At 39.1% G+C, this 15086-nt stretch overlaps 1 protein-coding gene across 3 annotated transcripts in view; it reads right to left on the bottom strand.

Moving 5' to 3' along the window:
* LOC128744432 (uncharacterized) overlaps nucleotides 1–15086 on the bottom strand; it is a 185777-nt gene that overhangs the window by 71840 nt on the left and 98851 nt on the right. For all 3 annotated transcript variants that reach the window (XM_053841450.1, XM_053841449.1, XM_053841451.1), the window contains 3 exons: nucleotides 7347–7559; nucleotides 7126–7276; nucleotides 6964–7042 (listed from right to left, as the gene is read on the bottom strand). In XM_053841450.1, coding sequence (XP_053697425.1) covers nucleotides 6964–7042; nucleotides 7126–7276; nucleotides 7347–7559 — 443 coding nt within the window. The remainder of the gene's footprint in view (nucleotides 1–6963; nucleotides 7043–7125; nucleotides 7277–7346; nucleotides 7560–15086) is intronic.

Below are 15086 nucleotides of genomic sequence, written 5' to 3' on the forward strand. Positions count from 1 at the left end.
AATTTTGTATTTGTTGTATTTTTTGGATAACAAAATAGTGCATAACATAATATGCTGGTGGCAGCTTGGCGCCTGGATGCTCTCTAGAAAACAGTTCCTTGCTGCCGGTACGTGCCGGGAACCTACGGAGTTTCAGAGAACGGATTTCAAGGATGATTTTGGAGCTTTGGGTTAATACCTAAAACGTTACGTAGCGGGTTTTGAAAATTCGAAAAATTACCAAAATGGCGGCAATTTTTCTAGAAGAAAGGTGTTTTTTCATCAAAAATTGCCCATTGAGAGCCATAAAAAATTTAAAAATTTGATGATCAAAGATATCAGAGATATAAAAAAACGGACAATTCAGATAATTTATTTTTACATTCTGGAAATTTTTTTTAACCAAATCGGAACATTAGATTCTGAGATATTGCCAGCTGAAAAAACTTGGTTTCGAGAAAAACGCGTTTAAAGTTTCGAATAACGTTGCACTTTGCTTGAGGTGACTCCACAGTTTTGCCGTAACTTTTCAACGAGATCAGATGGGTATTGAAATATCTTTTTGGCATGACATATCTGAAATTAAAATTCTATTTTTCTGACTTTCCGGAGTAGGGTCCCCCCTTAAGTCAATGTTCAAGTACGATTTGGAGTATAAATTCAAAAAAAATTTTCATTTCCAATCACAAATTCAGTTTTAAGCCCAATTTCAATATCCTATTTTAAAGCCAATTTCTAGTCTAATTTAAGTCCAATTTCAAGCCCAAGTTTATGTCCGATTCCCAGTCTAATTTCAAATCAAATTCGAAGTTAAATTTCAAAGTCCAATTTAGGTCGGATTTCATGTCCAATTTAATGTCCCGTTCTAAGTCAAATTCCGAGTCTAATTTCATGATATCGTCACGATTGGCCATAACTCCGGAAGAAACTTAGCGCTATCGTAAAATGTTTGTTATTAAATGATAATGAATTGGACTTGATATTCCAAGTAACAATTTGGGTTTTATTACACTCTTAAAATGGCATTTAAGACAAAATTGGCCATGGAAACTGCCATAAGAGTACAATAAAACTCACATTACTGCTTGGGATTGGACTCAGATTAGACTTGAAAAGGGAACTGAAATTGAACTTAGTATTGATTTCAAGGCCAAGTTTCCCATACATTTTCTTCGTTATTACTTTACTTCACAGACAGCGACGACAATTAAACACACCATCCGTTTAGTGTGGTTTGCTTTTTCTAAAGAAAGTAACAAAACGCCCCACCCCCGACCCAACAGGCCGAAAATTCTTTACGAGGTTTAAACCTATACCAATTTGAATCCGTGCTTGGAAAGTATGCCACTAGAGCGCAAAACCTCCCCATTCGTTCAACCGATTTTATCGCTTGAACATTAAGCCTAGTTCAATTTGATGTCTTGCAAGTAAACAATTTTGTTAAAGTGTAAAACCACCCCTTTTCGTTGCCCGATTTTGTCTTTGAATATTGAATCAAGTTCAATGTGATATCTTGAAAGTCAAACGCCACTGAAAGTGAGCGGCCGTCCCTTCCTTTTGCCAGATTGCATCCATATACTGCAAATATTTGCTCGGAACTGTTGACTTGTAAAGTAGCGTGTCGAAAGGAACTAGTAAGATGCAGAGAACGTTAGCTAATTGATATTTTAACTGGCTGTCCACATGTTAGTTGTAACACAATAATTATATGTACTTCAAATCAATCGTATCGACAATTTCATGGAAATTTGACGAATGTGAATCACTATTGTAAATGATAACCCAAAATAGTTATTTATTTTTTCGGTTTAACCGAAGGTGTAAGCAAGTTTCTTAAGTAAGCTAACTTTGTCAACTGTATACTAGTTTCAAGTCAGTTACCTAAATTTGACTAGTGCTACAAGTCATGCAAAAATTGTTAAAATGCGGGTCATCGCCAATCATTGGAAGATGTGTAATTTTGACCTGATAGTTTAATTCTTACTGGAACCACAAAATCTAAGAAACTGATAAAATTGATAGACAGAGAACAGATTTAACAAATGTATATAAATGTTTTAGGGCATTTATTACAATACAGTAAACATTTTCAGATTGTATCAATAGGCTGATAAAATCGAGAAAAAACTGATAAAAGCTGACTGATAAAAACTGAAAAAAACTGACATAAGCGACACATGCATATACGGAGTTGCTGGTGTCAACTTTCATTCAACTGGAGCTCAAAATTAAGGAAGCAGACAGGGCAGAACACGTTCGGACGGAACAGAACAGGATTGCATAGCATCAAAACGGCAAGCTAGCTTTTGTGTAATTGTTGATGCGAACAAAAAAAAAACACTGAAAATAATGCACCGTGAAGCTAAGAAAGACAGTAATGTTTGGAAAGTGAAAATGATTCATGTTGATAAGCCGGCCGGATGGTGGTGTAATTATAAACGCACTCGACTGGAAATTGTGAATTGTGGGCTCTTTCTATCCAGTGCCTACATACCTAAAAAATCACCGAATTCGGTAAAATTTTGCCGAAGTCTCAACAGCTTGTGCTTTTTTCAGTGTGTAAGGAAGTCATTTGATTCCTTTATTTTCTAACTCAATTTTGTCTATCTCACAAATCCAAGGGGGTTTTGCTGAAAATTATATCCATGTTCATGAAAACCTATTCATAGTGTCCCGTTTAGTCAAAGAAAATAATCATATTTTGAAACCATTTCATCCCTTTACGCTTCTTGCATTGCAAAACCCATAGCTTTATTTTCCAGAACCGATATGAATTTTCGAGTAATGTTTAAAACAAACTTAAATTTGGTTTTAATCCACTCAGCGGTTAAATTGGATTTTTTTCAGAGAAATTTATTATACTTTTCCACTCATGCTAAATATACATTCCCACAAGCCCCTCACAACGTAAGCTTCATTCACATTTTATTATCGTGTGTTTCGTTCGTTATCGTGTTCCAAGTAAGGCACCATTCTAACCTCCTCTACCTTGGTGTGGTACACCCATCTCAAGATGGTAGTACAACCGACGGATGGGATTTTCTCTGGATTCCAAAACGAAAAAAACTTCTGTGTAACAAAATTTACCATTTTATCGTATGGAATATTTCACCACTCTCGTCAGAGCGATGACGTGCGAAAAGTAGAAAGGATTCTCAATCCGCACACGTCCGCCTCGTCTGTCTCGTCTAGTCTCTAGTCTATTTCCATTCAGAGTACCGTCCGGAAAGGGATCGTTGAAAGTTTGTGTGAGTATGGCATTGCCTAAGGTACAAATTAGAATAGACGCTGACCCAACATACATACGACGCCGCTACACTCCGAGCTGATGCGGTTAAATTGAGTCAAACGGTTCTCTCCATAAGATATGATGTATTCCGTTGAAATGACAAACGTTTGGGAATTTAGAAGGCAAGTTCCTACATGTAGGGTAGACCTACGACGTCATAGCTTCTGATAATCCGATTGCGGTGGCAGTCACATCGTTTAACATCAATTAACTATTGTTTAAGCGGTAAAATTCGAAAACTTAGCCACAAAATAAGGTAAATGCGATACGAAGGAACGACAAATTATACAGTTAATCTTCCCCTAAATAATACCTGTTTAACACATTCTCGTTTGCGTTTACGCCCCGAGGAGCGCTCATTTAATATTCTCGCCTTCGTTTGAAATATTTATTCACCTACAACACTCTCCCCAGACAGCGCGCCCAAGCCCGCAGGGGTAGAGGTATAAAGCTACCTTCCTATAACCAAGTTTTCGAAACCAAAAGAGTGCTGGAAATTACCTTCTGCCACCTCTGAGCTGTGGAGAATCAGTACATATTTTCATTCCGTTAGCTCGCAGGAAAGAAATCTCCAGCGTACAAGTTACAAAAAAAACTTTTTAATACGCTCTTTTGTATAGCCAACAGAAAAGTGTTTCGTATAAACATACAAAGGGAAATTAAAATCATAATACGAGCAAAAACAGTGGAAGCAAAATGTGTTTTTCGTTCAAGCAAACAACCCTCGAGCCTCCCCTTCCGCAGGACAAGAACAAAAAAAAAAGATATACTCGCGTGAACCCCATAATTTTACCAACCACCCAACATCGTTCGTTCCTAGCTTTCCGGATGGGTGGAAAAAGGATCCTTTTTATCGCCTGCTCGCTCTTCCCTGTTTCTCTCTTCGACAAACTCAAACACAGACACTTGTAAATGATAGTCACGCTGGTGTGCAACAGCAGCAGAAGCGGCAACCACTTCGTGTTGTGGTTTTTCTTTCAATTTATGGTAATTTGTATGTTCTAGATAATTTGCGCAAACTCTTCACACGCTCTCGGCGGAGCTCGGTAACAGACACCGCGGGTTGACGTGACGGGCCGCCGCGCAGGAGGGTAGCAGGCAGGCAGTGCCAGTGCCAGCAGCGGTGTGAAGGACTATAACGTCACATAAAATATGTAGCCTGCCTTATGCCAGTGCCAGTGTGCCAGCACAGCACGGCACTGGAAGTGCCCCACTAATACATGCTCGGCGTAAAAGTGAAACGATTTTCTCTTTGTGTCTGTTCCAGGATAATGGTCGCGGTCGATGGGAACTGCAGAGGCAGAGGGACGGACCGACGAGCGGCGAGGTAACAACGCACTGACACAACTTTCTCTTTACATTTTATGAGCGTTTGGGGAAATTTATGGACCGGCACAATGGGGATGAATCTCGACAATTAAGTCATGACTAATGGATGCTGCGTTGTCATTAGGAGGTTTGCTACTACAATGCGTCTACATCGAACAATTCCAGGTGAAAGGAGTAAACGGTAGAATGACTACTTGAGTTCGATTTGAATGAAACTTTCAACATGTCTTCAGTGAAAGAAATCACTCTTTTACACAGGTTAATTGACCATTATGGCCCAAGACTAATTTTTAAAAAGAGACGTTTCTGTTTTCGAATTGAGATTGAAAAAAAGTCATAACTCAAAAGCTATCGATTGCAGCGAAATCGTTTTCAAAAAGAAAACAAAATATTAAATTTAAATTTCATTGTACGAGTTTTTAATTTTCTTTCTACAAATACTGAATAAGGAAATAAGGACAAAAATCCAGGATAGAGCAATCATCCTATAGTACTTCACTCTACTATAGGATCATGTGATGCAATTGGCGGTACAAAGCACCTCGTGCTTTTGTTTTGTTCTTTATAATGAGAACAAGCGATTAATTAATGACGGTTTTATGACGGTATTTTTTACAATCGACGGTGGGAGGGTAAAAAAGAGCAATGAAACAAAGGTGATCATAGTATCCAAACAGAGAGGAACAAGGCCTGAAGAGGAAAGAGCGGAAAATCAAGTAAGGAAGCAACGCTTATTAAATGTGTATCCCCTCCTCTTTACCCAACGTGGTAGTAGATCCTGGATTCCAGTCCACTGTGGTTCAAAGGTCCGCCAATATCTGCCATCCACAGGACCTGGGAGGATTATCCTCTCTTACCTAAATTTTTGCTTTGCCCTTCACGCCTTGTCCCGTTCTGTTTGGATACTATCAACACCTTTGTTTCATCACTTTCTTCTACCGTCCCCTCCCTTGATTGTAAAAAAACTACCTCTACAAAAAATTAATTGCAAATTTCATTCAAATCAGGAAGGGTCACGGAGGATTTTTCATTTTTTTTTTTAGCAAATGTACATGGACTCTTTTGTATTAGTTCTGGACCTTTACCAGCGGGCAATTGGCCCACTGTGCAGTGCCACAGCACTGGGTAAGACAGCCAGAGCTTAATTTTTCACTATATTAGGTGGTGTCACGGTGTGAACAACTCCCGGTCTATCGGACAAGTGTATCAGTAACAGTTCCCCGGATAAAGGAACACAAAAACACCGACCACCGAAAAAGAGTATGAGTTGAGAGAAAGAGAGCGAGCGAGCGAGCGCACGCTCCCTCCCACACGGTCAGTCACAAGGCGCAAGATTATTTCTGCACCTTGGAAGCATCCGTTTCATTTCACCTCCGGCAAAGTGTGGCCCAGTTGATGCTGCTGCTGCTGTTGCTGCTGATTGTGTTGTTCCGTTCCATGCAGCCCCCGCAAGTAAATTGATCCTTTTTCTCCTGGCCGTCGCACGTCCGTGTGCATGTGGCCGCCCGCACCAGATGCGCCAAATAGCAGCCTCCACTGCCTGCCATTATACACAGTCATAAAACGAAGCTGTTGCTGTCATCGACGTTTTTGAGCATGTGGCACCTTCACAACCGCCTCTGTCCTGTCAGGGTTGTCGTGTTTATATTAATTTCGTATGTAATTGCACGAAGCTCTCTCTTCGTTGGTTAATTTTTGGTTTGCGTCATGTGCTGCCGCAGCGATATCTGTCCCGCTTTTTACGAACCGACCGACCGACCGACCGAAGGATTTCTTTTCCCATAAAACGGAGAAAGGTAACTTTTTCAATCAGGATAATAACGATAATGGGTGAAAGATGTTTACACAGCGGAGAAAGCAAAATATCGTTGGTTGATCTTTCAATTTTGCATACGGCAGATTGGAAAATTTTTCAACGAAAGAAGAACACTCTGAATGATTTGTTAGCGAAAATTCAATTGCAGGCGACGGAGAAAAAAAAACTTCAATTGAGCAGGTAAAATAATGAAGCCATTGAATAATTACGATTTACTCGGCCACGACCGTGAACACGCTTTGTTAGCACATTAACCAATATTTGCATTTGCTCTTCGGAATAATATGACCTACTGGCAAATTTTATGGCTCAATTAAAAACAGCACCAATTTGCAACTTCTCACTTGTTCTTTTATACCTGACTTGAAACCTTCACAGGTAATTATCATTTGCCTTATTGTATCACAAAAACGACCTGGATAATAAATCTGCTTCGGTTGTGGTAGGTAATCAACGTCGATGGATTTACGACCCCATTAACAGGCGATCTTTAAGTCGAAATATTGTGTGCCAACCCAAATTAGGTAAATATGATATGGTGGGTACTTACTCGCATCGCGTTTGTCGTTGGTTGCTTGCTTTGGAGAACAGTTCTTTTTATTTGGTATAGGCCGTATTCCTAGCTGAGACTGTAATTAAAAAAGTCAAACAAACAAAAAAACGGTTGAAACAATCACCTGCGGGGACATGGACGGGCACATTGTTTACTTACATTTTTGTTGACTTTATCGGTCCGTTCCCCGCTCGGTAGGCGGGCGACAGATACTTCCGGACTGTCCTCCGGAGGAGGTGGCTGCGCTACCCAGTTGTACTCGCGCTTCTCGATTGCGACACCCCATCGGTCGTACTCCGCCGATTGTTGCCTGCGTTTCGAATTTTTTATCGATTATACTAAATTGGATTAAATAAGTTTTTTTTTTTCATTTAACCCACCTCAGACCTTCGTAGCAATCCAGACAGACCACCGCGTAGTCACCGTTTTCCAGCAGCAGTCCGTCACTTTTTCGATTCGCCACGAAGGGATACTCCCGTATGGGCAACGCGCGAACTCGCTTCCGGTACGTCGTGATCCAGCACAGGTGGCAGCAGTAATCGTGAAAGTTGTATTCGCGACTGTTGGGGGGTACGGTATTTTGAGCTTCATACCTGGTGGAGGAAAGATTTCGATTAATTTGCGATAATCACTTGAATGCGATACTGGAGTTTCGAGTGTTGTTAAATATGGAACGTTGAAAAATAGCTGGCAAAGAAATAGAAGTATCCTTTTCTTTGTCAGAAATAATTCGTTTCATCGCAGGTAAAAGCAAATCACCATGCGTCTCCATTGCACTCTAGCAGATTTGTTTCTATCTCAAAAACAAAAAAATTATAGGTCACTAATTTTTTGATCGGAATTATAGTACAAAATGGGCCCCAGGGTCTCGGAATTTTCATTAAATTTTGCGTACGGGTCTAGTTCATGGCCAATATTTTAATAATTCGAGCGCTCCAGTTTTCCCAGAAAACTCCAAGAGAAATTTTCCGAATTTTTATAGGAGCCTGAACCACTGCGACCAAAAATTTAAGGAACCATGTACATAAGTTGTTATTCCAAACTTCGATTCTACAGATTTTTGCGCTTATTTTGATACTAATTATGTAATGACCCGACCAATTTTTACCATCCAACAGATCTTACAGAAATGTCGGGGATATAGCGTGCGCATGCATGACATCTTTATTGATTTCAAAGCAGCATACGGTACAGTTGATCGAGACCAGCTTTGACAGATAATGCACGCACACAGTTTTCCGGAAAAACTGACGCAATTGATCAGAGCTATATTAGATCGTGTGATGTGTTTCGTGAGCATCTCGGGAACACTCTTGAGTACCTTCGAGACGCAACATAAGGTGACGGCTTATCCTGCAGGCCGTTTAACATCGCTCATGAGGGGCTGATCCGACGAGCGGATATCGAAGCGAGAGGCACGATTTTCAGCAAAGGTAGCCAACTTCTAGACTTCGTAGATTACTTTGATATCATAATCAGGAACTTTGCGACTGCAGCGGAGGCAATTTACACCACACTGAAAGCGGAGTTTATGAGGATTGGGCTAAAAATAAATGCTTCAAAGACCAAATACCGGAAAGGAAGAGGCCAAAGGCGACAAACGCGCCCCTTCCACGGACAATAACTGTCGATAATGACGGACTAGAAGTGACAGATGAGTTCGTGTATTTCGGATTACTGGTGACAGCGGACAACAACAATAGTAAAGAAGGTCCAGCGCCGCATTCAAGCGGGAAATTGGGTCTGACAAAAATTTTATTAAACCGGTAGTTCTTTATAGACTTGAAACCGTGAAGCTGCTCACGGAAGCGAAGAGTGGCGGAGGCGCTCTGCACTGCTTGGATCAATTCCCACCGCAAATCTGACAAAAGTCGGCAGGCTACGGTGGTGGGCGGGACACGTCGTTAAGATGCCGGACGACAATGCGACAATGACAGTTCTCTTCAACAACCGTGCCCCCCTCCCCCCCTACCAAGAACATTCCGTCATCAAAACTTGACCTTTTGTTTTTATACGACAGACTTCGCAGCCAGCCGTTCGCGTACAGAACAATTGCAGGGCCAGTTGCTACGATCCTATTGACTCTAACAGCCTCTCCCTGTCGAGATTCGAACATATGACGACTGACTTATTGGGTCAGCATCATACCTCCAAGGGAGGTTTCTTTAACTATGTAAATACTCAATTGAAAAATAGTAATTTTCTATCCCAAATGAAACTTGACGGGCTTATTGGAAATAATACTAATGAAATCTGCAATCTTTTTGCAAATTTATTTCAATAAGTATGCACAAAATGCACCGAAGAAGACCGCGACAGAAAATATTTCTCATTTATCCCTAAATTTTCTAACGGCATATCAGTCTATCAACTATCAGAACCTGGCCAATTCGAAGCACTCATAGGCCTGAATGCGTTGAAAGGTCCAAGACCTGACGGAATAGTAGCCATATTTTTCATAAACCTGGCCGAAGAACTTACTAAGCCATTACAATAATGCCTATTTAACTATAATGTCTCTGAAATATGGTAAATTCCCGGATATTTGAAAATCAAATCAGATCAGGAACAAAACCGAACATCCTCCGCTATTGTAGAGTTATCTCGTTATTTTTTTCATTCCTAAATTTTTTGAATCAATTGTAAATGAAAAAAGTTATCAGCAAGTAAAACACAAAATTACAAGTCAGCTACTGCCCCAAATATTCTGGAATTTAGATCTTTCACTCGGAATGAAATGGACGACCACGTAGAAGCTATCTACATGGACTTTAGCAAGACATTTGACAGAATATACGTTCCACTATTACTCTTCGAAATAGCAAAAAAGGTTAGTAGAATCCAACGGAACGCCAACAAATTGTTTACTTTCAAAATGTCCTCTGTGACCCTATTTTAAGTCACCTCTGCGCTGGGGTTCCTTAGGGTTCTCACATAGGGCCACTTCTTTTCACGTGAATGATTATTTCCTTCTATTTCCTATATTCTTGCACTCCAAAGTACTTGTATGTGCAGATGACATGAAACTATTTAGGCGACATCCATTTAGTACGTCACGCAATTTTTGACCAAAATCAGTTCCTCCCCCCTTCCCCTTGACACATTTTGTCATACATTCATGACACCCCCCTGAAAAAGTACGTCACGTCACGTTAACCCCCCTAATCTACTTATATATAAAAATGGATTTCTGTCTGTCTGTCTGTCGGGATGTTCCTTATAGAATCGAAAACTACTGAACCAATCGGCGTGAAAACTTGCATGTAGAGTAGAGTGTCCCAAAATAGCACTATGTCCGAAAACCCGGGGGCTCACCCCTCAAATGATAGCTTAGGGTGTCACAGTAAAACTTTTATATGACGTCAACATTGGTTGCCGCGATTTAGGGGTCGCACATTTGAGTTTTATGAAAAAATGGCTTTTTTCAGGAGTTAATTCGGAAAAATATTTTTAGAACCGTTAAAGTAGGTGAAAAAAGGTACTTAACTATTTTTTTCACAATCATTGGGTTCTGATACATTCATAAAAAAGTTATGGTGGCATGCCTGGAGTCATATTTGGTTACAAAAATTTATTGAATTTGGCAAAAATTTAAAATTTTCGAAATTTCATTTAAATAAACGTCAAAACAGGGTATCGAACAGTATCTCAGAGTAACGTACGTATACTGTATAGATGGGAAATTTTATGATGAACAACTTTGCCGAAGAAAGTATGGACGTATCTTCAAATCTCGCTGGGGTATTTACGTTTTTCTGAAGGCGGAACAAAACATATTTTCACAATTTTCAAATTTTAGTAGTTCCACGTGAAAAAGGTAAATGATAAAACTTGAAGTATGTCTTCTAAACGTTACCTACGTGTTGGATACGAAGAAATATGCACCTTCCACAGAGTTTGGCATCATTTAGGCTCAAGAATCACTTTAAAAAAGGGCGTATTTATTTTAATAGGTACTATGTTTGAAAAATCGTATCTCCCGAAACTAGGGTTACTCCAAAATGATGCCTAAGCGTGAGTTGTAGAAAATTGATTTTTCAACCTGAAAAAATAAACACTGAAATTTTTTTTGACGCTTATTGTACTATCAGTAGATGGTAGAATCAGCAAGGTGTATTCATACAAATATTAATTCTAGTAATATTTATTCTAGTTGCTAACATGGTAATATAACGCGGATAACATATGAAAAGGGCACGTTTATAATAAAAATATAAAATTTATTAAACTTTTTTTTTAAATATCTTAAATACGGCTGCATCTAGAAGCTAATTATTATTTTGAACACGTGTTGTCAAGCACATATGAAGTTGTTCTTCAAATTCAAATTACATATATGTATAACGAGAAATATAAGAATAATAATAAGAAATATAATAATAATCTTAGGTTACAAAATATTCATAAGAGTCGTTGTTCTACAAAATCCTTTGATAAATGTTGCACCATTTCAGAAAAAGTCTCAAAATGTATCAAATCACCACTATTTTTCCAAAAAAAAATCGAAGTTACCATTTCCTGTATATTTTAATTTTACATTTTTTCCTGACTTTGGAGCATAGTAATTTTTTTTCAGTGTTTATTTTTTCATGTTTAAAACTCAATTTTCTACAACTCACGCTTAGGCTTCATTTTGGAGCAAACCTAGTTTCAGGAGATACGTTTTTTCAAACATAGTACCTATTAAAATAAATACGCCCTTTTTAGAAGTGATTCTTGAGCCTAAATAGTGCCAAATTTTTTGGAAGGTGCATGTTTCCTCTTATCAAAAACGTAAGTGACGTTTAGAGTAAACAGTTCAAGTTTTTTCATTTACCCCTTTCACTTGAAACTGCTAAAATTTGGAAATTACAGAAATGTGTTTTGTTCCGCCTTCAGAAAACGGTGAATATCTCAGCGAGATTTAAAGATATATCCTTACTTTCTTCGGCAAAGTTGTTCGTCATAAAATTTCCCATCTATACAGTATAGCTACGTTGCTCTAAGACACTGTTCGATACCCTGTTTTGACGTTTATTTAAATGAAATTTCGAAAATTTTAAATTTTTGCCAAATTCAATAAATTTTTGTAACCAAATATGACTCCAGACATGCCACCATAACTTTTTTATGAATGTATTAGATCCCAATGATTGTGAAAAAAATAGTTAGGTACCTTGTTTCATCTATTATAACATTTCTAAAAATATTTTTTTGAATTTACTCCTGAAAAATGCCATTTTTCCATAAAACTCAAATGTGCGACCCCTAAATCGCGGCAACCAATGTTGACGTCATATAAAAGTTTTGTTGTGACACCCTAAGCTATCACTTGAGGGGTGAGCCCCCGGGTTTTCTGACATAGTGCTATTTTGGGACACTCTAATGTAGAGGTTTTTGGGTCAGGAAAGGTTTTAGTGATGGTTAGAGACCCCTCCCCCACTAAGAGGAGGGACTCCCATACAAATGAAATACAAATTTCTGCATAATTCGAGAACTAATCAAGCAAATGGAACAAAATTTGGCATGTGGGTGTTTTTGGTGAAAAGAATTTATTCTATGGTAAATTAAGACTCCTCCCCTCTTTAGAAGGGGAATTATGACTCCTGTCCCCTTTAAGAGAGGGGGCTTCCATAAAAATGAAAAATGGAAACAAATTTAGCATGTGGGTGTTTTTGGAGGCAAGAATATTTTCTATGGTAAATTAGGACCCCTCCCCACTTTAGGAGGGGGGCTCCTATACAAATGAAAAACAAATTTCCTTATAACTCGAGAATTAATCAATCAAATGGAACCAAATTTGACATGTAAGTGGTTTTGGAGGCAAGATTTTTTTCTATGGTGAATTGAGACCCCTCTCTTCTTTAGAAACCGAGTTATGACCCATCTCCCCTTTAAGAGGGTGGGCTTCCATCCAAATGAAATGCCATTTTCCTCTTATCTCGGGAACTAATCAAGCAAATGGAACAAAATTTGACATGTGGGAGTTTTTGGAGGCATGAATTTTGTCTATGATGAATTAGGACCCCTCTGCCTTTTTAGGAGGCGGGCTCCCATACAAATAAAATACAAATTTCCTCATAACTCGAAAAGTAATCAAGCAAATGGAACCAAATTCGGCATGTGGGGGGTTTTGGAGGCAGGAATTTTTTTATGATGGTTTGAGACCCCTCACTCCTGTGGTAGGGGGATAAGGACTCTCATACAAATAAAACAGAATTTTTGCGTAACTTAAAAACTAATCGAACTCGAGAAATTTTAGACTCTTCCATAAAACGTTAGTCATTAACAAGATCACCAAAAACTATCAATAGTAACATTAGATAATTCAGCGCGAGTCGGCCACAGGCCGCGAGTGTTACCGGCAACCTGCCGTCAAAAGCGCCGGCCACTGCGTGGGGCAGCCCCCCATAGAGATCACCTCTATCTAGGTTTAATTATTTTCCTAGATCTACTGACCTCTATTACTTTCCTTCAGTTGGGTCACCCATGCGAAATGGTACTTTCTTCGAAAAGATTTTCCGTGAAATGGTACATCCCGCGTAAGGTTTTTCGCGAAATGGTATTCTGCGAAACTCTATATTCCGCGTTATGGTCAACCGAGAATTGGTGTTGCGCAAAATGATATTCGGTGAAATGGTTTGTAATGATGGCGAATATTTAAATGCTATCCGCTTTATTTTATCAGGCTAAGCAATGGGGGGAGTTGTTTTCTGCTTTACTGTGAGGAAAATTTGCAGAAACTTGCAAAACTCAAGATTGTGACAAAGGTCATCCAAGATTCACGATTTATGTACAACACAGTTTAATTTCTGGCAATACGAAGTTTGTCGGGTCAGCTAGTACTATTATAAACAAGGCAAACAAAATGCTGGCTTTATCAAAACGCTTTAGTCATAATTTCAAAGATCCGTACACAATATAACGATAAACGAAGAGCGCACTGAATCTGTCCAGAAACAATTTCTACCATAAACGCTTCGAAAACTAAACTGAACAGTATTTCCATTACCATCTTATGAAGTGCACGTTGCATGCTCATCCAAATACGAACACTTAAACAACGCTGCGAACAACCAATGCTTTACTTTATCAATGATATTATTTCTCTACGTTTCCAGTCAGCAGATTTGCTTTCTCAATTAAACTTTTATGCGCCGTGTCGTGACCTTAGAACTCGAAAAATATTTATGGAACATTCTCATTGAACAAAAATACGCGGAAAATGGACCAGTCAATTGCGTCTGATGCGTCTTTGTAACCGATATTACAAAGGAATTGACCTCACTATATCCAGAATTCAAACACACCGTTTAGGGGTGGAAGTTAGAATTGATTCCAGAAGTCGAGCCTACGTAAAAGGACAAATCATGGATGGTCTGTGATTTGTTTTTGCTTGAATGATTGGAGGTGGCTTGTTTTGACAAAATTATAACCCCCTTACGGTCCACTTCACTATAATACTACATTTTACATTTTATGTAGTACAAACTGCCCTAGGCAAATCACATTTACGTAATCGATCGTTCTATTATTTTTCCTCCCTCATCGCCATCATCGTTAACAAAATAATCATGGTATTAGAGTGATCCGCACAGACTCTTATTATCGTCCATTTTTATTAACTCCGTGGACAGACTTGGCTCTAACTGCACCACCTTGTGCTGCAAACAGAAACAGAAACGAAAAATGTGTGGACTAAAAGAACGAACAAAAAAACGTTGAAAATTGTGCACAAATACAGTGTACAGAACGCCGATTGTCATTAAGAAAGTTAGCGAAAATGGACGGGGCAGCTGAGAGGTGGTCACCTCCGATAATATTACGAGTAAGGAGATCGACGAAATAAAGCTGACGATGTACAAAACGCTAATTAGACCGCGATGGTCCTCTACGGACTTGAGCCAGTAACTTTGCTTACGGAAGACATAGGGGAACTGGGGGGAAAATGAACACCCTTAGCAATGTCGCCATTTGCTTCCCCAGGAACCAACCAAATGCTGAGCGCACTACATGAATTGAAAGCTGGATTCATATTCCACGTAGTAAAATATAAAGATGTTTGAAAGGACGATTTGTCATGAAAAATTCCTTATTTTCGAAAGTGTCACATTCGAGCCTGATTTTTTTCGTGTGGGTAA

This window comes from Sabethes cyaneus, chromosome 3, assembly GCF_943734655.1.
Source record: "Sabethes cyaneus chromosome 3, idSabCyanKW18_F2, whole genome shotgun sequence".
Classification (NCBI taxonomy): Eukaryota; Metazoa; Arthropoda; class Insecta; order Diptera; family Culicidae; genus Sabethes; species Sabethes cyaneus.